Raw genomic sequence first — 21,391 nt, 5'->3', positions numbered from 1 at the left:
AGAAAGATTATGTGGTATTATACTTATATTGGCAAAATGAATTGGGGGTGCCCAACATTTTAAAACTTGAGATAACCACCTGAAATACTAAATAGTTTCATTGATTTTTTTTTCCTTATATCATGGTATGTGATTTTAGTGTAATTGAACGTTGTAAGTATAACTCTAAGGTAATATGGATCCTGAAAATAATTAATGAGAGGTAGTAATTTGCATATAAAATAACAATAAAAACTTGAACAGTCCCTCTAGTTAACAGAAATGTTAATGAAGTTGAACATTAGTTGCTTTTAACCAGATCCAAGATTAAATAACTGTGTTGACTCTTTGTCAAATATACACTTGCCCATTAAGCCTGCCTTTATTTTTTCAAATTTTGTTCCAACAAATAAATGGGCTTTAAAAATGCACTGATTATGACTCTTATCTAATTAACTTCAAATGTCCAACTTTAAAATACAGACTTTGAGGCTGTTGTCCACAACGGCAGTTAAAGGTCAATGAATAAAATTTCCCATTATATTTCCTGGGAGCAGATGGGTGCAATGAAACCTAATGATTGAATTTTAAATGCTTTCATGCACCTTTTATCTGTTTTCCAACATGTTGATTCTACCTTAATGCTGTAACAAGATAATAGGTTTATTACAATTAACCAACTGAAAAGGTATCTCCACTTTCCAATTATTTATATTACCTGGGGATATTGAACCACAGCTCCTTTCCTTCCGTCACCCCTAGAGGCTTTCTATCACCATCCCACACTTTTAACCAAAAAAAATCCAAACCATAATATCATTAAATAACAGATGTCTCCTTGGCGATTTGATTTCTCTAGTTAAATAATGGGTATTTAACGTAAATGTCAAGTTTAAGTTCACGGAGACTCAATGGAAAATTTCAAATAAAAAAAATTTTAAGAAATGTGTTGACTAAATTTAACTATAAAGTTTCTTTCCTTATATGATGAACTGATACATTAGCTTAAGCTGACTTGCATAGTCGTAAGTATAGAAAGAAGGTTTACCAAGAGGTTAAAAAAATTAACATACTATTCTCCAGGAGTAGCAGATGGAGAGTTTTATCTCAACTACATCTTATTAGAGCACACTCTTGCCTGAAGAACCACAAGAGGAAATCATGCAGAGAAGTTTATTTTATTGCTTTTATGTAAAAGAAAATCAACATTTTACATCTTAAAATATATACTCAAGCCTAAATTAAAGGAAATTGAAGAAACCTTTTATTTTAGCTAATAAACAAAAGTTTCTTGTCTATTAAATGCATTTTTAAAATGAGAAACATACTACTACTCAACCCAGTCCACCCCTGTATATATGTACTATGTAAAGTCAACTATACAGAGCCCAGGCCCAAATGTACATGTGGTTAAATATTAATCTGGTGATAAATACCACCATGCCTTATCAACATATTTATTTGAATATTTTTAAAAAGTACACTAGATGTAAATATACAGGTATTAAAGTATCCCTGTGATAAGCATATTTTCTTCTGGGATGTCACAGAAAAGAGACCAGAGGCAAGGATAAAAATAATATAATTAGAATAGGTCAGCATAAGACATAAATAATAATTTATTTCCTTTTCTTTCACTCAAAATCATGTATTTTGGACAATACTTTTAAAATGTTTAAGTGACTTTTCAAAGTCTTTTAAACACATGACATATGTTTTTAGATTATAAGGTTTGATATGAAGACTAAAAACTGCTTGCCAACTGGTGTATTTATGAAACGTTCAGATTTTTACCAACATTATTTGGAAGTTGCATTGCCAGTAGATGTCCAAGTTGCATATTTTAAAAGAAAGCCTGTATGAACGTATGATAGTTTAAGAAAAATTCACAGAAACAGTAAAATGCAAACAGATTATGGAATATTACAGGGGAAGTTTCTGGTTGATAGTGTCTAAGAGAAAACCTGTTCCTGACACACAGGGTTTCTTGTAGTAACATGTAACCAAGACTTATTTTGATATCCCCCTCCATCAGGATTGAGTAGCACTGGTTGCTGATGTGCCTTATTTTCAAAAATGCCAAATATTTCAGGGAGAACTAACAGATGGACTTGAACTCTTAATATAATGCTTAGACAAATGTGGATATAAATTCTGCTTTGAGAACTTCTTATTTGTGGGATAATCTTATATGATATTTAATACTGTTAGTTTAATCTTTCGGAAAAATTCTCTCATCTACGAAGGTTGAAAATGAATTCTAAACATTTTAAAATTACATTTCTATGCTTCCTTCTATTTTTCCTTCACTTTTTATTTCAGCTACTCTGACTAATGGGGATAATTGAATTTTTAATATGTTTGAAAACTCATTCTGCCTAAAATCTTTATTCTATAAAACCTCCTTATGGTCTAATATGAATTTTAAAATGTAAAATTCAGACAAACAGTAACTAACTCTCAGTATAGCTTACAAGTACTAAATAATACAACTTCATATGTACCCCATAAATTTGCAGAAATAAAAAAATGAAAAACCAGTAAACCATTTCAATTAATAGCTTTTATAATTATTTCATGATTTATGCATTGAATTAATAATTATAGATTAAACAGCTCTGAACGTTGTGGATGTCTTTTTAATAACAATACTGAAATGGACAACATACTGTTTATATGAAGGCTTAGCTTGCATTTACTCAATATTTGCATAAAAATTTCATTACCACATACATATGACAGATTCTGAAATTTTGAGAAAAATATTGTAAGTTGGCTTATTACATACAATCAACAATTTCCAACTATAATTTTATTTTCTGATTATCACATGGTAGATGATCTGTGCCCAAGTGATTAAATAGTAAAATTATATATCAAAAAATAAAATTAAATGTAATCCCCAAATAACTGTTTATGGTTTAGATATAATATCATTTTACTAAAATTATCATACAGAAAATAAATATTTATACTTTATGGAGCATTTCCACAAATAAAACCAGCTTAAAAATTAATTAATATATAGACTAAATGATCGTATTAGTTTCTTAAAAACTTCCTGGGGTTGGGTAATCCTTAAAGTCTTAAAAAATAGACCTAATATCAGAAGTGCATCACTCTAATACCATATAAATCAGACCAAGAAGTGGGAGAAAAGATAGAAAGACATGCAACAAACAACACAATTTCCTCTTGATATACCATTTATATAAGTGTGTTTGTGTGTATATATTATATATCATATATCATGATATATAATATAAACAAATACTGTGAGAGTTTGATGCTCATAATTGTGAAACTTGATCACCTTTCTCCATGAAGTTGTAATATTATTAATAAAATTATAAACAAATTTTTATAGTAATAATTACAAAAGTCATAACTATAAATTTAAAAAATATCAAAATATGCCACATTCAAATAAATTATTTATCAGCAGATCAATATTTTAGCATATTTGTATTAATATCTTAGACTTTAGCCCTAGTCACATCTAGATTTAAATCCACATTACAGCATATATCTGATGGGTGATTGTCGAAAATGACTTAACTGTAGAAGTCTCATTTTCTTCACAAAAAATTCATATTTTTAAAAGTGTATACTACGTATCAGAAACTGCTATATTACCTCAGCTACAGTAACAATCAAGATGGATGTGGCTCCTGGTTTCAAGTATTCTACTATCTAGACTGCTTTGAGAAAAAAATAACTTCATCTTACTCATAGAGAGTTAAAATCCTGATTCAGAGGTTTAACATTTTACAGACTTAGTATCATTCATTGTTTTGTGTGTAGATCAGTTAGATCTTTATTAAGAAAAGAGTACACACAACAACTACAAGAAGAAATGAATGGAAATGAGTTGGGTGTTAAATTTCCTGTTATCCATCCAGTATTAATATATTTTTTATTGCACTTTAAAATCCCTAGGCATCAGGTAGCTTTGGGATCACTTCCATGGCTTCTACTGGATTCGATATTATTTTATCACACTTTTCTTATTACCTCCTAGGCTAAGTCCTGCTTTCTCAACGTTGCCAAATGGTCTTATTCCGTTTTACTTCAAACTTAACCAGGCAACCGAGGAGAGTGATAGAAAATATTATCTACTCCTTTCCTGAGACATTACATGTCAACTTTTCACCTAAGGCAAAATTTAATGGCTGATTTGTGGAACTTTATTTCTAGAGATTTACTATGGAAACACTGACATGACCTTTAACCAGAGCAAAACAGGCACTCTAATAAGCAGGCAACACCAAACCTAAAAATGCACAAGGAACAGAAAGATCCTGGCAGGAATTAATCTGCCATTTTCACACATCTGCCCAAGGGAGGTATTGTAATTGCAAAAATTTACTCTAAGACTGCTGAGACTCATAGTAATTATGTTTCTTTTTTTTAATAGAAATAGCCACAGGTGGTAACAAATTGGGTTTTGAGATGGGGAACTGGGCATGCATTCTAACCCAAATTACTATGTAATTGTCTCGATTATAAAAAATCGTGGAAAGTCTATTGCTCAAAATCAGAAGGAGAAAAAAAGTCTCTATAAATGTATTCTTTGTCTTTTCTAGTTTCTCTCCACTCAGGCATAGTGCTTCATTTGTTGGTATTGGCACATCTGATATCAGAGCCACACCATAGAATAGACTTCTGCCAAGGATCCTTAAAATGTCCTGTGAGTGGGATTTGTTTAATAGGATGGTTCTCTTATTTCCATCCTTATTACAATCTAGGGATAAATAGCAGCTTTTCTAAGAAGGTCAGAACCTGGAAACTTAGCTAATAATTACTACCCGTGCATCTGCCAACACCAAAAAGTGGAAGGTTATGAATATTTTTTCAAGGTATGCATTGATATTAAAATAGTTACTGTTTTTCTGATATATCTGCTTTCAATAATCCTGCATCTTACTCTATACTTTGGTTCATGACACAGCACCAAAATATTTGTATTGTTTTCTAAAATGATAAATGCATTCTATGCATATCATGCCAATTAACAGTCAAAGTATATATATAAACTTACTTCTTTAAATCAGGAATTTCTGATTTAATCAACCAAGGTTACAATATGAGGCAAGGCATTGGCTTAGCACAAAAAAAAAAAAAAAAAAAAAAAAAAAAAAAAAAAAAAATCATTAACACAAGGCCACACAAAGTTTCAAATAGTAATTAAAACAATCAAGTGTCTTGCCGTGAAACTATGGGAAGGTAAGTTTGTATGGAATCTTTAATTCTACCACAATGAAATTGATAATAACAAGGGACTATTGATTTATCTTTTTTGTATGACTTATAACTGCTCTTATTCACATTCTTAATTCAGTAAAAGGACTTGGGATATAGTATTTTAAAATAGATGCAAAACTGTAAAAGCAAAATAGAAGGCATGAATTCTGGGACTCAAGAAGACACTATTATAATAGAATTCACCAATATTTAGATGATATTCTGTTTCATTTTTGTTTTGCTGACAGAACTATGGAAATTGAAGCAGCTATTTTAAACATTGTTTAGGAAGATTTTATGATGAAGAATTTACATAAAATGTATCATTAAGCACTTATTCAAGTTTAAACTGAAAAATATTTTCTTTTAAACTAATTCCCTTTTCCAAAATACTAAAATTATAACTTTTTTCTTATTATACTTTGCTAAAATTTTAAGCATATTATTTCTCAAACATTCTAATGTCTTAATTTCATTTCATCTACTGATAAAATAAGGACATCAGTAAAAATTTCACACAGTCACATGTGGGTAGCTAATTCTTTTCATGATAATCAAAGGTGAATTGCTTTATAAATTCAGTAATGCATATGCAATTTCTCTGTCGCTGTGAAAAAACAGCAAAAATATATCGAGTACTCAGTTAAACTAATCTCAGTATATGCTGTTAAAATATGTTGTGTGAAAAATAAAATGAACTACCTTTATCAAAGGTATTTGTATTGGGGACTATGATTTTTTAAAGAATGTTGTAGATTAAGGGTGAAAACTACTTTTAGATGTTCAAAACTGATGCACATGTTTGTACTGGAAATTCAAATTTAAGAATTTATATGGGACATGGATAGTCTGAAATTGTATTATAACAATAAGAAAGCTATTTTGACCCCCATAACCATTTCTACCTACAATAAATACATGTTGCATTTTCATTTGATAAAAGCAAATTATTGGAATTTCGAATATGACCTAATTATCTCATGTATATATTTTAATTTGAGCTTTTCTTCTGAATTGGAGACCATGAAAATTTTAGGCACACAAAAAAACCAAATCATTGTTTAGCAATAACTATTAAGTATTTAGGTGGAAATCCTAGATAATGAAATATAACAATTCATGACTCAGTGCTTAAATTATATTTTTAAGTTATTGTCAAAGACAACTGAATAAAATATATTTAAAGCACCATAGTTGTTGCAGAGAAATTACTTGTTTAGGGAAGTTGTAAGGTAAATCTGTAATTGTAAAGCATAGATGCTATCAAAATAGCATCAGAATCTTTCAGAATATCAAGTCATTGTCTATGTATCAATATAATTTACAAATATGTAACCATTTTTTTTAAAGAGTATATATCTACAAAACAATTATGAATGTATAGCTTTGAAATTTCAAATTGATTTTCATGCTCTAGCTTTCAAACTCTACAAAGGCTGCTTTTAGCTGATAGAGTAAACAAGAAATGCTCCTTTAAATAGTCCCTTTAATGTGTTCCACTAATTAAAAATCAATCAAAAACATTAAAAGTTTAAAAAGTATTAAATATTATTCAGACTGTGTATATTTTAGAACCAAATAGAAGTTTACAAAATTATATTTATCTTTACCTTGGCATTTTTCATACCACTTAAATGTGGTGTATCACTATTGTATTAAATAGAAACATAAAGAAAATAAGATAATACAGATCGTTAAACATTTCAAGATAACTGAAATAAATGAATTTCTAATACCATTAAGTTATTTTAATATATTCCACTCCTCTAATCAGACCAAAGTCTATTTATGTAGATTACTTACATCTAAAGTGTCATTTATCCAACCTGTATTTATCCTTTGATCACAAAGCTTGTTAACTTAAATGGTCTTTTATTGTTATGATTCGTTTTCCCATAATTATGCTGTTTAACTGCCTTATTTTTTTTGAATAAATATATGCAAACGCGCCAATCATATTCAGCACAGTTATGCTGGATGCTCAATGAATTGTAAGAACCATTTCACTACAATAAAACTGCTTGGAATAGATCCAGGGCAAGGCCTACAAATACTGGTAATCAGAATGTCACTACGACCAGAACAGACAAACAGAAATATGTCATATATATATATACATATACATATATATACACATATATATTTTTTTCTCTCAAAGACTGTCTGAAGCCAATTTTAGAGTCTATCCCTGGAAGAACTTGGTGCATACAAGCAAAGGATGCCACCTACAGAGCCACAATTTTTCATCTCTATTTAGTTATGGGTTTTTTTGTGTGTGTTTTTTTCTTTTTCTTTACCTTAAATATATTGATCTTAGTATTTCGGCAGTAGCAAGGAACCAGAAGCATGACTCTGCTTAGTCACAGTAGGGATGTTGATGTCATTAAAGACTTCTTTATTGTAGATAACTTATTTCAGAAGACCAAAGATAGCAATATATCATTGTCAAAGTTAGTGGTGAAAGCTTATGACTAACTGTAAAATGCTGTGTGTCATTGAAGAAAATCTTGTCAAAGCCTCCTTTACTAAAGTAGGTTGACAATAGGTTAGTGTAGGTCTGATGAACTTTAAAAGTGTTTTGTAAGTGGGTGGCAGAAGTCATATTATCTTCAAAATGATAGGCAAAAGGAACTTTATGCTATTCTCTAACTAATATACAGTCATTGATTGAAGGAATTTAATACACAAAAAAAAATCCTTCCCTAATGGCTTTACTAAAATACAACCTTAAGATAATGCCCTATGGGATTTATTAAACAGAAGTATCACTGAGGGGAATACATTCTAGTGCAATGACTAATACTGTAATTAGCGGGCGCATTTGTAAGAATTTACCCACTATTGAGTGTATTGCAAGACTTCTCCGCATTAGGGAGTTAAGTTTTACTTCCTAACTGGAATGGGCCCAGTTATAGTGGCTGCTTCTTTCTCCTGTTGCTGTTTCATCATCAGGCTCACAGCATGCATTCTCACATGCTTCCAGCTCTGCTGCCATCTTCTCAAAAGAGTCAGGAACTTGGGTGAGAGTTTTATTTCTCTTCGTCTACATAGGCTTCAACCTGTTGCCCGCTGAAGGCCACGTGTTCTTAAGTTCCCCCCTCTAGGGTCACTAGCTCTATTTTATGGAACTTCAAATTGTTTGAAACTTTAAAACAGTAAAATAAAGTTTCAACATATTTTCAAAGAAAAATAAAAGCTTGAGCTCTTCCTTAGAGAAGAAATACTTTTGAACTAAAATGTATAAAATTGGACTACTATTTGTGATTGAGCAAGCATTTACATACACTATATTGAAAATATGAACATATACATTTATACACATACTTAATGTAACTAAAAAATTATTTGTATATTTTTATAAATATAGCCTAGCCAAATTTCACTGCAATAAATGCATGTGAACCTTTATAGCATCAACTTTATGGAGAAAACATTCTAGAAAATTGGGTGATTTTGTATGTGTTTTGTATATTGAACAATATAGTCAAAGGTGGTAATGTAAATTTTTTCTTGACTAAAATAGTATATTCAAATAGTTGAGATAACAATTTTAGGGCATACTTTTCTATGCCGATCTTTCCATGATTACACACAGCCTTAAATAACATGAAGATGCCAAGACTAAGATTCCAATTTTTTTGTCGTATACTTACATATGGTAATATTTATTGAAATTATAGAACTCATACAACTCAAGTAAAATTAAAAATTATCTTACTCCCAACATTTTCAAAAGACTGAAGGATTATGATCTCAATACAGGAATGATAAAATATTACCTAGTTTGCATTTTGAAAATTTTATCGAAAACCAAAAGTTAATGGAATCAAGAAGTTAATACCTTACAAAGAGTTATATTAGTTAATGTTGAAAACAAGACTCTCTGGTTTCTAGCTCATATTGTTAAACTTTATACTTTCTGTGTGTTTTCATTTATTGGGAAAAAGAGAAATGCCACATTAAAATTGGAGCTAAAATTTTCATAGATGCATATAAAAATAAAAGTAATATAATAAGAATGATGATAACAACTTTTGGATTTTTAGGGATTTTAAACTCTTCTCCCTCCCCCCCAAAAAACTCTAAACACTGAATATCTGATTATATTTTAAATTAAGTTTATTTACTTTATTTACACTACTTTTAATGCCTGATAAAACAGAAAAAAATATGTAACTATTGTGTACTCTCAAGTAGGAATTACTCATTCTACCTTTTCAAAATATTTAAGAAAAAGGATGAGTGAACTAAACAATCCAGAAGGCACACAGTAAGAAAGGGACATTTCTTTCCTACTCAAGATACCAGAATACCTATAAGTAGAAATGTATATATAGTTTATGGAAACTAATACATATACTAATTAAACAGCTGTCTTAGAATAAAAATCATAGTAAGATAGCTCCAAAATTATAAATGCCAAAATAAATTGTTCACACACTTTGTATTTGTTACTGAAATCATTAATAGGCTAGAGTATGAAATTTTGAAGATCATGATTTTGGGAACTTATCTGAATAAGTCCCCGTAGTGAAGATCTTGTACTAGAGTGAAGTGGGAATAAAGGCATACAGTGGATAATGTTGCTATTAAAGATGGATTCTCCTTTCACCTTTTTATTCTGCAATATTGAGTTTATTGTTTACATTATGATACGTTAGTCCTCTATACTTCAATATCATTTTTATATATTTGGATTGGCTCTAGGTATTTACCATATGCTTAATTCCCTGTTATTGAAAAGGCCATGTACATCTATCAAGAGGATTTTATCTTCCTAGCATAAAGACTTTAAAGTCAACCGAAATGTGAATCTTTTGAAATTGATTTGTAAAACACTGAGTAAGAATGTATTCCTTTTCAAAATTTATTTTAGTAGATCTTATTCTGCTGGCTCAATATATTTCCTTCTATGGGAGCATATTAAAATGACTTGTAGTAGTGCTACAAAAAATGTGAAAACACAGATGTTCAAACAAAACTGGGAAGTCGCCCATCAGTGACAAGTCCCCAGACTCCTCCTCTCTTTCCAACAAGGCCTTCGTCGAAAACACCTGTTGAGAAGTCACCCTGAGACTTAGCACTTAATTCTTGATAAATCACGATAAGCAGTTATTCTTAAGAACTAGTAATCTCTTTACTTGACTTTAGATTTCATATTAACACATAAAATAATTCACATGAAAATTGCTCCTATAAAAAGTCCCCTTATAAATTTATGTAACAGTCTATTTGCCTTATGTACTACAAAACCTGTGCTCCTATTCTTCAAAATCAGTTTTATACGTTTAAAAAGAATTAAATATTTCATTATGACTGTGTTTTATTATGATTCTCACTATTGTGGTTATTTAGTTGCTAATCTATTGTTTAAACACGTTATACTTTAATTTTTCCGAGGAACTTGAAAAACACCTGAAATCAAATCTCTTCTCACAAGTACCACTGTTTCTGTATCAACTTATATGAATGCTTAGCATCCATACTCAGTAAAAGTACTCCTATGCCCAAGGAGAACCTACAGGCATTAACCTTAACATTTTAGGCCCTTTGACTCACATAAAATGCTTTGATACTTAAATCTTAATTTTAGCTATAATGTGAGCCTCATAAATCATAAAGTTCCTAAATTTCATATCACCACACTGTACCAGTGTATCTCAACACAGTTATGAAATTATTTTCATTTCATCAATAGAATACATTATACTTCCAAACAGAACACAGATGCTATAAAATAAACATGAACCAGACACCTAGTAGCAGTTAGGCCAAGTACACTCTGTGGATTAAAATTCTACCTTCAGAAATACACATGAGATTAATAGTGTGTTTCCTTAGGAAGCTGTATTACATATACACACTAATAAAAGCACCTGAAACAAGATTATGGGATACCTAAATGCTTTAATTTAAGCATGTCACTTTAGCACAGTGTGTTTGTGACACTCCAGTTAAAAAAAAAAAAGACAGTTCCTGCAGTTAATTTACTCTGCTCTCCATAATTAATACTGAGATAAACCTGATATATTTGAAAGAGAATTAACATATTAAGAACTTACAAAGCATCCTTTAGAGGATTACAAAAATTGAATAGAAAAAAAAATCATTTAAACAATGCATGTTGAGGATATTCCTAGGGCAGAAGCAATATGGGAAAATGAGCTATTGTGAAAACATTTCAAGGACTTAAAACAAAAACATAGTTTGTTTCTTTATGGCATGAATTAAGAATCTAGAGGAAAGGCAATGTAAAAAAAAAAGTTTTCCCTTTGCATTCTGTGTGTGCGCGCGCACGTGTGTATTTGCTTTGACTTGAGATTTACTGTCAATGAGAGGAATAATTATCTTATTCCTCCTTAAGCAATGACCAACTTCAAGAACAGCATGGTGCAATATACTACAGGTATCACTATCTCTCAAAACCACTGGATATTTCAATCCAAGATTGTTTCTCACTAGGCTAACCAAGGAATCAGGCTTGTTGAAAATTCTGCACCACCTTCGTTTTTACTGGAAACTAGATGAAAATTCAACTCACAGTACTTTAAATGGAAGACTAAGCATTAACCCTCTGTGACATCTTTGTAATTACCAATGGTAAAATTGTAATTGAAAGGTATTTAACATATGTGTATTTATAAAATGACTGTAGCAAATCTGTAAATATGTGTTTTAACATCTCCTTCTAAATATATATTGACTGTCATAAATACCAGTTTTACATAGTCACAGAAAGACTTTCATAGAAACCACATTTTTTAAGTGGATACTTTCTTTTTCAGTTTTATATAGACCTTAAAAAATTATGATTACTGATGTACAGTAAACACTATTAGAAGTGAGATTAAATACTATAATTGATATTTTAATATTTAATAGTGTCAAGTGTGAGATTGTTTTACAAGGACATTATACTATTACAGAAAAATATATTTTGCTAAATATTAGTATTTGGTATACCTATTATGTTAGAAAGAATAAGATTATGAAATTTTACTGCTCCATTTTAAGAATAAAAACATTATTGAGTCAAGTGTCATCAAAAGTTATTTGCTTTTCAAAGCATAAAATTATGAGCAAATTATTTTCACTTGCCCCAAACTAATCTTCCTCTCGAGGTGTCACTTTCAGTTAAGCTCAATTTTGAGTTCCACATACTGCTCATCCAGAGTAATTTGTTGCAACATACAATTACAATAAGCAAGAATTAAATTTTTCTGTGACACAACTCAATAGTGGGTGAAAGAAACAAGACAATGACTAGACATAGTATAGTCACCTGCTGCTGTTAGAATCTATGTCCAGGCTGGGTCAGTCATTTAGTTTTGTGATATTATCAATAACTTTGAATCATACTATCTAATATATATATAATATATATATTATATATATATTATATATATTATATAAAACTTTGAATCATACTATCATATATATATATATATATATAAAATATCACTTAGATATATCAAATACACACTATGCAAACTAAATGCACCCTGAATTTATTTTGGCACATCAAGTGCCTTCAGTGTAACTTTGCCTCCTTTTTACAGCAGCACAAAATGAGCCTCTGGTCCTCTGCTATATTCCTTTCATTCCTCAGTTACTCCAAGAAACAGATCACGAAAACCGCAGGACAAAACAAATACAAACTTTTCATAGATAGTTACTAGTCATTATGTAGAGTCTGCATGTTTTCAAACTTTTCAAAGTGCTTCAGAGTATAACTCACATTTCAAAAGCTTAAGCTGTATTAATGCATTATGCTGTAGTTTTTAGCATAATGGAAGGATGAAGAGTAAGTGAGATTCATATTCTTTAAAGTACCTTTAAAATATAAAACTGACTTTTTAAGGGGTGAAAAGTTAGCTCAAATTGAATGAACTCTGAAATTCTGACTGGTTGTTATTCTGTACTTACAGAAGTTAACTTCTTAATATTTGGATATAAGTTTCTTTCATTTTTGGCATCATTTACAAAAACAGCATTAAAATATTTTCAAGATAATTAACTAAAACTTTTTTCCGCTCTGGGAGTTCTTTTTTATGAAAAGAAATATAAACCAACAAATAAAAATAAGTAAAATAATCTATTATTATTGAACATTGCTAACATTTTTAAACCTATAAAAATAAATTTTAAAATGAAATAGGAGTAAGACATTTACATTTTGCAGAGTTTAGACTCTTTACATGGGAGGGATTATGTGTAGAATGTGATATATACACAGTGTCAAAAGTGTAAACCGTTTTCATTTAATTTTTTTTCCCCTCTCACTGCTGCTGGTAGAGTGGCTTGCCCTGTTCCAAAGGTTTCAGGACAGCTCCAAAAAAAAAAAAAAAAAAAAAAAAAAAAAAAAAAAAAAAAAAAAGTTAACTCCCAGTTATGCTAAAAGTCTCCTACCTGAATTATGGACATCCGAGTGGCAGGGGTCTCGCTTGCATTATTCCCTTGTCCGGTGAAGCTGGTGTGGCAGCCTGCGTGCCCCTGAGGGACAGTCAGGTTGTTGGAGGCCGGTTTGAGATACATCACCTCCGACCGGGGCGAGCTGAGGGGCAGGCGGGTCTGGTAGTCGAAGTACATGGGGGAGGTGGCCAGGGAGGGGCTGCTCACCACGTTCATGACGTTCATGGCGTTCCTCTCCTCCACTTCACTCTGCACCAGCATGATATCGTTTTTGTTGATCTTCTTCTTCTTGCCCTTGCCCCCGCCCAGCTGCGGGTGGCTGTACTCCGCGATGCGGCAGTTGTAAGTGCGGATCTCCTTGTTCTCGCGCTTGCACTTGACGGCGATGGTGATCATGGCCGCTAGGAGGATGATGGAGATAGTGCTCAGAGTCACGATGAGCGGCAGCGACATGTCCCAGTGGTGCTGCTCGCCATTCACCCGTGGCACCCCCTCGGGAAGAGATCCGCTCACCGAGCGGATGATGAGCTTGGCCACTGCAGACAGGGTGGGCTTGCCGTGATCGGTCACCTTCACCACCAGCTCCACCACAGGCGTCACGTCCTCCCAGAAGGGGTGCAGCGTGCGGATCTCGCCGCTGGACGGGTCAATCTCAAACAGGTGGTCGTCGTTGCCGTCCACGATCTCGTAGGTGAGGCGCCCGCTCTCACCGAAGTCGCTGTCTAGGGCGCGCACGGTGCTCACTAGATAGCCCAGGCCAGCGTTGCGCGGCACCTGCAGCTCCGCGGTGTCGTTCTGCAGCGTGGGGAGCACGATCACTGGCGCGTTGTCATTCACGTCTAGCACTGTCACCCTCACCGTGGCGTTGCTCTCCAAGTGCGCGGGCGCCCCGGAGTCCTTAGCAAGCACCTTGAACTCAAAAGCCTTGGTCTGCTCGAAGTTGAAGGAGCGCAGGGCGTAGATGGCCCCGTTTGTGGGATTCACAGACACATAGGTGTAGATAGACACGTCGCCGATGTGCGAGGGCAGGATAGAGTAGGATACGGTGCCATTCTGGCCCAGATCGGGGTCCTGGGCTAGCACAGAGCCCAGGTACTCTCCCGGGATGTTGTTTTCATGCACCTGAAGCACGTAGAGTCCTTTGGTGAACCGAGGCGGGTTGTCGTTCTCGTCTAGAATCTTGACCGCGAACGACTTGGTGGAGTTGAGGGGAGGAGAGCCCCCGTCCCGCGCCACGATGGTCACGTTGTACTCGTCTTGTGTCTCGCGGTCCAGCGGGCGGTCAGTCACCACCGTGTAGAAGTTGTCGTAGTTCTCCTCGAGCTTGAAGGGGACAGAACCCCCGGGCCCGCCCAGGCCCCCGCCGCCGCCCGTCCCTCCTCCACCCAGGACACGACACTGCAGCTGCCCGTTCTTGCCGGAGTCCCGGTCAGTGACCCGCACCAGGGCGATGACGGTGCCGGGAGGGGCGGCCTCGCTCAGCGCCCCCTGGCGCACGGAGACGAAACCGATGGACGGCGCGTTGTCGTTGCGGTCGATGAGCTTGACCGTGACTTTGCAGTGGGCTGGGATAGGGTTAGGCCCCAGGTCTCGGGCCTGCACGTCAATCTCCAGCATCCCGTTTTCCTCATAGTCCAGGTTGCCCTTCACACGGATTAGGCCGGTCTTGGGGTCGATGGAGAAGAGCTCCCGCACGCGGTCGGGCACGTAGCTGCTGAAAGAGTAGAGCACTTCGCCATTTGGACCCTCATCCGCGTCTGTGGCGTTCAGATCGATGACTACGGTGCCCAGCGGAGCGTTCTCGGGCAGTTCCACCAAGTAGGATGGCGCCTCGAAGACCGGGCTGTTGTCGTTGGAGTCAATCACCTTCACGTTAATCTGTATGGTGGCGGAACGTGGAGGCTCGCCACCGTCCAGAGCAGTCAGCACGAGCGTATGGTGAGTCTGTTGCTCTCGGTCCAGAGCCTTCTGGATGACCAGCTCTGGGAACTTGGTGCCGTCGCCGCGGGACTTAACGTCCAGTCCAAAGAGGCCGTGGTCATCGCGCGTAAGCAGGTAGGTGCGGAGCCCATTTTCGCCGGCGTCAGGGTCATGTGCGCTGGTGAGGGGGAAACGGGTGCCTGGAGCAGCGTTCTCCGAGATGTCCATTTCGATCTGGTCCGAGGAGAAGGAGGGCGCGTTGTCGTTGATGTCCTGGATCTCTACCTTGATCATGCAGATCTCCTTGTCGTTAGCGAACACCTCGAGGGACAGCTGGCACTTGGCATTGTGGCGGCACAGGGACTCGCGGTCGATGCGCTGCTTGGTGTAGAGGAGCCCGCTGTCTGCGTCCACGTCCAGCAGGTGCGGTGCCGAGTTCTCCAGCACCCGGTAGCTACCCGACTTGCTGCGCCCTCCGCCGCCGCGCTCTGCCGGCGGAAGCCCAGACTGCAGTCGAGCATCCCTGCCGATGTTCCCGATCACCGTGCCGGCCCCTTGCTCCTCCGGCACGGAGTAGTTGAGGTTCTTGAGAGTGAGGGCAGGGGCCCATAGAAGAAAGCAGCAACAGATGGAAAGGTACATCCCAGACCTGTAAGGTGGGGGCAGGAACAGCCGGACTGGAGGGGCCAGCGAGGCAGTGCGCGCCAGCCTGGGGCCCTGGCGCAGCGTGCGCGCGCGACGCGAGCCACAAGTCTATGGGTCCTTTTTTCCCTCTGCACCCGAGCTGCGGCACCCGGTGGTCTCTCCTTATTCCGCTCAAGTTCCCTGAACCTGTTGATCTACAGCATCCGCACTGGGTGAGAAGCTGCGGTGCAGCAGAGCTGCAGGGGCTTGGAGCAAGGCGGCGGCTTCCTGCGGCTGGGGGCGAGCCAGGGGTTTCGTCTCTCCCGCCTGGACTTCGGGAGGCTCAAACTTGAGCGATGAGGCAGGCGATAAGAAGGAAATCTCGTCTGGGAGAGATGATAATGAGCTAAAGAATCAGTAGGTTTTCCTCGCTCCCGCTAGGGTGCTGCAAATCTACTCCCGCCCGGAGCCTCCGGAATACTCTTCACATCGAGTGGGGGTGGGAGCAGGGAGGTGTGTCTCTAGGCAGATCCGAAAGTGAAATTCTTACTTGCTGCTCGCTTCCCTTGATGAAATTGATAGGGATGAAGAGCAACGAAGACAGAGTCACAGATATATTTTGAAGCTTCCCCAGCGCACCGTGGAATGCCTGCTTGCTGCGCGGGCTGGTCTGTTTTCAGGCAGTGTTTTGCTGCATTTAGAGATCTAATCTTGCATTGCTGGCTAAGGCAGCGGCGGCGGCGGACTGCATCTCCCAGCCAAGCGTAATTTTTTTTTCCTCTCTCTCCTTTCCGAGCAGCCAAAGGGAGGGGAGGAAATGCAGCGTAAAGAACTAGTGTCCCGATTTGTAGTTTCCTCTCCCCACCAGGCTCCTCCCTCTCTTCCTCGGAAAAGGCTCTCCCCCGAAATCAAGAAAGCCACAGCCTGATCAGCAATTGCTGTGTGTGTCTATTGGGAGGGGGGAAATAGAGAGATAAATCTTCTCCTCTGTTCGTAGAACACACTCTCTAATTTCTCTACGCCAAGCCAGTAGCCTCCGCTACCATCCCATCCTCTCCCCGCGAGCAAAGACTTCTCTCCAAGCAGTTTAATTCCAGTTTGCTTTTCTTCCCAGGCGAAGGGAAATCAACAGGCAACTCATGGTTGGACGTGCAGATTCAAAGGGGGAGGGGGAGGCAGAATAAAAAGGAAAGGGGAGCCTCCCTCCCAGTCCTCGCACACACACTCTCCCTGTCTCTCGCTAGAAGGGAAACAGTCTCTGCATTCACAGGGCTGGGCTGTCAAGTGCCTCTCTTTTCTTTCTATTCAGCATCTCCTTCCAATAGCCCTGCCTCCCAGTCCTCTTCATCTAGAAAAGAAAACCTTGGCGAGGAATAAAAGTGATGAATATTTGAAGCAAATAAAGTACGGGTTTTTTTTCCCCCTTCAATTTTCTCTTATAGTAGGAGGAGTGGGCTGGATGAAAGCAACACATCAAGGTTTGGCGTGATGCATTCTGCAGTCTCGCTCTCAGTCTTTCTGGGCGACTCAGGGAGGGCAGGGGGTGCAGAGCTGCGGCCGCGGCGGTCCAGCCAGGGGCGCCTACCCCGGGGAGGTCCCTCTGAGGGGTTGTTAGACACAGGTCTGTCTATACATTATTTCGGGTTCTGGAGGCGCCTCGACATACGGGAATGACACATCCAGAAATGCAGGTGTTCCGATCTGCCGGATGAGTCAGAAGCAGCGGAACGAATCGTATTCACTCTCGACTCACGGTCCTCCCTTCACAGACATTAGTTGCAGCTTCTTCTAACGCTTTTTCTGACTCAGTCTATAGAAAGAAAAACCAGATTCATGTTTTGGGGGAAAAGAAAATGCAAGAGAAAGGGATGGAGGGAGGAAGGTGAAGCTGAATCTAGCAGCGCTTTTACTCTACCTCTTTCTGCCGGAGTCCGAGGTTCTGGAAAACAAGGCGTCTGCTTTGCTAGGTGTATTGGTTTATTTATTTTGTTTATTTTTTTTAAACCTTTCCTCTTGGTTAGGCGAGAGGCACCCCGAAATTTTTCAGAGTCTTGGAAAAGGAAAAACAAAATCGGTTTTCCAGTAATTGTTCCCAGCTTAGCCTCGCATCATAGTTCAAGATTTTCCTCTCAGTTTTCTCTATTCACAAAAGTCCAACATCCGTGTGTCTAGTTAATTATGCAGTCTGTTGTGGAGGGTTTTTTTTTTTTTTTTTTAATTCCTCCTTTTCTGTCACGGGTGGTCTCTTTCAGTCTGGTGTCGGGATCACCCCACAGTCTGAGAAAGATGTGCGGATTTCAAAGCAAATAAATCCATCTCCGCAAGCACAGCAGCGGATGAAAGGAAAGGTGAAAATTCAATTCAACAGTTGGAGTAGCGTCTCCCCAGCCGCCCTCCGCTGCTGCCGCATCCGCCAGGTTTGCGATTCCGGCTCTCTCCCCAGCGTCTCTTGCTGACTGACTCTATTCACCTCACGCCGCCGCTTAAACATTGATACTGATTCCCTGCCAGCCAATCCGAGCGAGGAGCAAGGCCCTGCCTTCTCGGCCCGCGTCCAATGGGAGGCGGAGAAGAGGATGGCGGGGGCGGGGCCAGGAGCCTCAGCTCTTAGGAGTCATTGATTAGATCAGTTAGATGGGGAACCAGTCCGGCTGGCTGAGCCCAGCGCTCCGCCGAGGCGGACGCGCCCCAGGATTCGCCGGCGGGTCTCCGGCACCTTTAACTACCGGGAGTAGCTCTTCCACCGCCTTCCTTCGGAAAAGAGAATTTATAAAAAAAAGTTTAACAGCGATTTAGTTTTTTTGTGGTTCTACATACACGTGATCGGGAATCGCAGCATGCTTGTAGAATAAGGTAGCTGCGGTCTGCCTAGTGGGTTTCTCTACACACACTCTCACACACGCACGCACACACGCCCTCGCCGCACATACGCCCATGCCAAGGGAAGCGCAGCCTTGACTCCGCGTGGACCCATGTGAATGAGGTGCGGAGGCGTGTAAGTGGGTGTGTGTGAGCGCGTTTCCACGGGCTGAGATGTGTATTTCTGTGAGTGTGTGTGAATTCGAGGGCGCTCGTGAGCCCGTTTCTGCCCGCACTGGTACGAACATGCCGCGAGCAACAGCAATCAATATGTAACTTCCTTCATCCTCTGAGAAAAATCAGCTGTCCCCAGGCACCCATGCAAGGAAAGTCACTTAATTATGAAAGTGTTTCAGCAGAAAAGCAGACGCCCATTGAAAGAGAAGCTATGTCTCTTAAGAGGAATAGAGCCTCTCCTTTAAGGAGAAAGGCTCACTGTCAATACAAGCTTTGTAAACTCAAATCTGGCTGACTACTACTTAGGGTTCGGTTCTACCCTTTTTGGTCATTCTTCCCAACCATCTCAGCCCAGGTTCAAGGTAAAGTGGATACCCACCCCCTACCCCCGACACACACACACACACACACACACACACACACACACACACACACACACACAAGTTGTGGTGTTTTGTTCACCTCCATTCTTGTTATTAAAGTGTCACATTGCAATTTGATTGTTTCTCCTTAAGATCTAATAGCCATTGATAACCGCATTTGCCAAAGCTCCATGAAAACAAAAGTATAAAATATGAAGGCCAATCATTAGGATATCTAAGATTCCTGTTTTGTAAGCCATAACACACACATATATACACACATACACCACAACACCACCACATACAATATACACAAACACACATACACATACCGACTTCTGATTCATCTATTTATTCATTTACTAATCTCACAGACGGTTTCTTCCCTAACTATTATCATAAACATCTGCAACTGGAGCCTGGTTTGCTCGTGATCCAGCCGTTCTGAGAAAGAGTTAAGAACAAAAAAGAAAATTGAAGTATTGAAATAGAAAAGGTGAGTGTTTTGATTGCTAGAGTATTGATCGCAATTCATAAATACTGAAGTTAAGTTGCCATTTATAAATTGTGAATGACTAACATACAAGTATGTAACATGAATCATTCAGCCTTCAAAGGAAATCAAATCCAAACCAATTACAAGAAAGTTCTGAAGACTGTTTTTGGGATAATTACTTAAAGATTCAGGTATAGGAGCTATTTATTTCCTGGAGTATTCAATGAGATAACCTGTAGTCTGAATTTGCAGTCTGATCTGTATCCAAAATTCGTCACTCCCTTAAGAGACTCTAACAGTTTAAAATTTCAAAGAGAAGCTATTTACAGCCAGACTTTTAAATCCTAAAGTGTCTTTGTATTTTCTGAACAGGTAGTTTGTCACGCATATACTACTGTTGAATGGTAGAGCTAGAGCTTTGTAGAGATCTAGATTGTTTTCCTGAGTGAGTACTTAACCATGCTGCCTTGGGAAATGCCCGTTTTATGTCTCTTTAGGGTTAATACCTCTGTTCCAAGGCACGTATTTTGGAAACTGAAAATCAGAGGCTTTAAGGCTTTAAAAACAGCAGCTAACTTAAATAAAGAATAGTGACTGCACATTCATTTATTAATCATTAATTTTTAAATACAGCAAATCTATGTCTTTTTTGCATTACACACTAATTCAAAGAAAGTAATAAAATATCCTTGAGGTTTGTTTGCCACAAAGCAAAAACAAGAGAATGGGAAAAATTCCAAGGAAAGGGTATTATGATTTATCAATTAGCCTTAATGAGATGTGCTGGCAGGCAACCGAGAGTTGTTAGAAATGCAGTGTCCAAGAGACCCAGTGATATGAAAATACATCCTCATAAATTTGCTTATGACCCCTCCAGAGTAATTATGTCACATCGCCCCCTCGTGTATATAAAAAGAACTACCATGCTTTAGGTGAATACCAAAGGGTATCTGACAGAAATGTATCACATATTTGTGTTGTATTTAACCTGTATAATTCAATTTTATTGCTGAATACTGACGTATACCCAAAGCATTTAAGTTTTTTCCTTATGTCCCATACCTAATTTATGGTCAAAGGGTGGGAAATTAACTGATATCTCATTTCCAATGGTTTGGCTTTCCTTTAACCACAATAACCACTCTTAATTTTTAACCATCTCTTAAGACTTGTATTTTTCCCCCAAATAGTTTTTTTTGTTTACAATATAGTTATTGAGGAATGTATTCTTCACTGTGTTTAAAGTATTAAACTTAATTTTAAAAAGAGAGATAGTATAAATACTGCTAAATTTTTCAGAAATATTTTTTTAACCCCA

The 21,391-nt window shown here is 37.7% G+C and overlaps 1 protein-coding gene and 1 long non-coding RNA gene across 9 annotated transcripts in view; one reads left to right on the top strand and one right to left on the bottom strand.

Annotated features, from left to right (window-relative positions):
• Nucleotides 1-18,637, bottom strand: part of PCDH17 (protocadherin 17) — a 97,472-nt gene extending 78,835 nt beyond the window's left edge. For 4 of the 7 annotated variants that reach the window (XR_012426679.1, XR_012426677.1, XM_015439304.4 and 1 more), the window contains exon 1: nt 13,633-18,637. Coding sequence is in view for 4 of the 7 variants with exons in the window: in XM_015439304.4 (XP_015294790.3) it covers nt 13,633-16,197 (2,565 nt within the window). In the remaining 3 variants the exon portion in view is untranslated. The remainder of the gene's footprint in view (nt 1-13,632) is intronic. The other 3 variants (XR_012426678.1, XM_015439303.4, XM_074021588.1) reach the window with 1 other exon arrangement.
• LOC102132238 (uncharacterized) overlaps nt 1-21,391 on the top strand; it is a 159,917-nt gene that overhangs the window by 88,911 nt on the left and 49,615 nt on the right. The gene's annotated exons all lie outside the window — the stretch shown is intronic.

The sequence above is a fragment of the Macaca fascicularis genome, chromosome 17, assembly GCF_037993035.2.
Source record: "Macaca fascicularis isolate 582-1 chromosome 17, T2T-MFA8v1.1".
Taxonomy (NCBI): domain Eukaryota; kingdom Metazoa; phylum Chordata; class Mammalia; order Primates; family Cercopithecidae; genus Macaca; species Macaca fascicularis.
The sequence above is the reverse complement of the archived record's forward strand: the minus strand, read 5'-3'. Positions and strand labels throughout refer to the sequence as shown.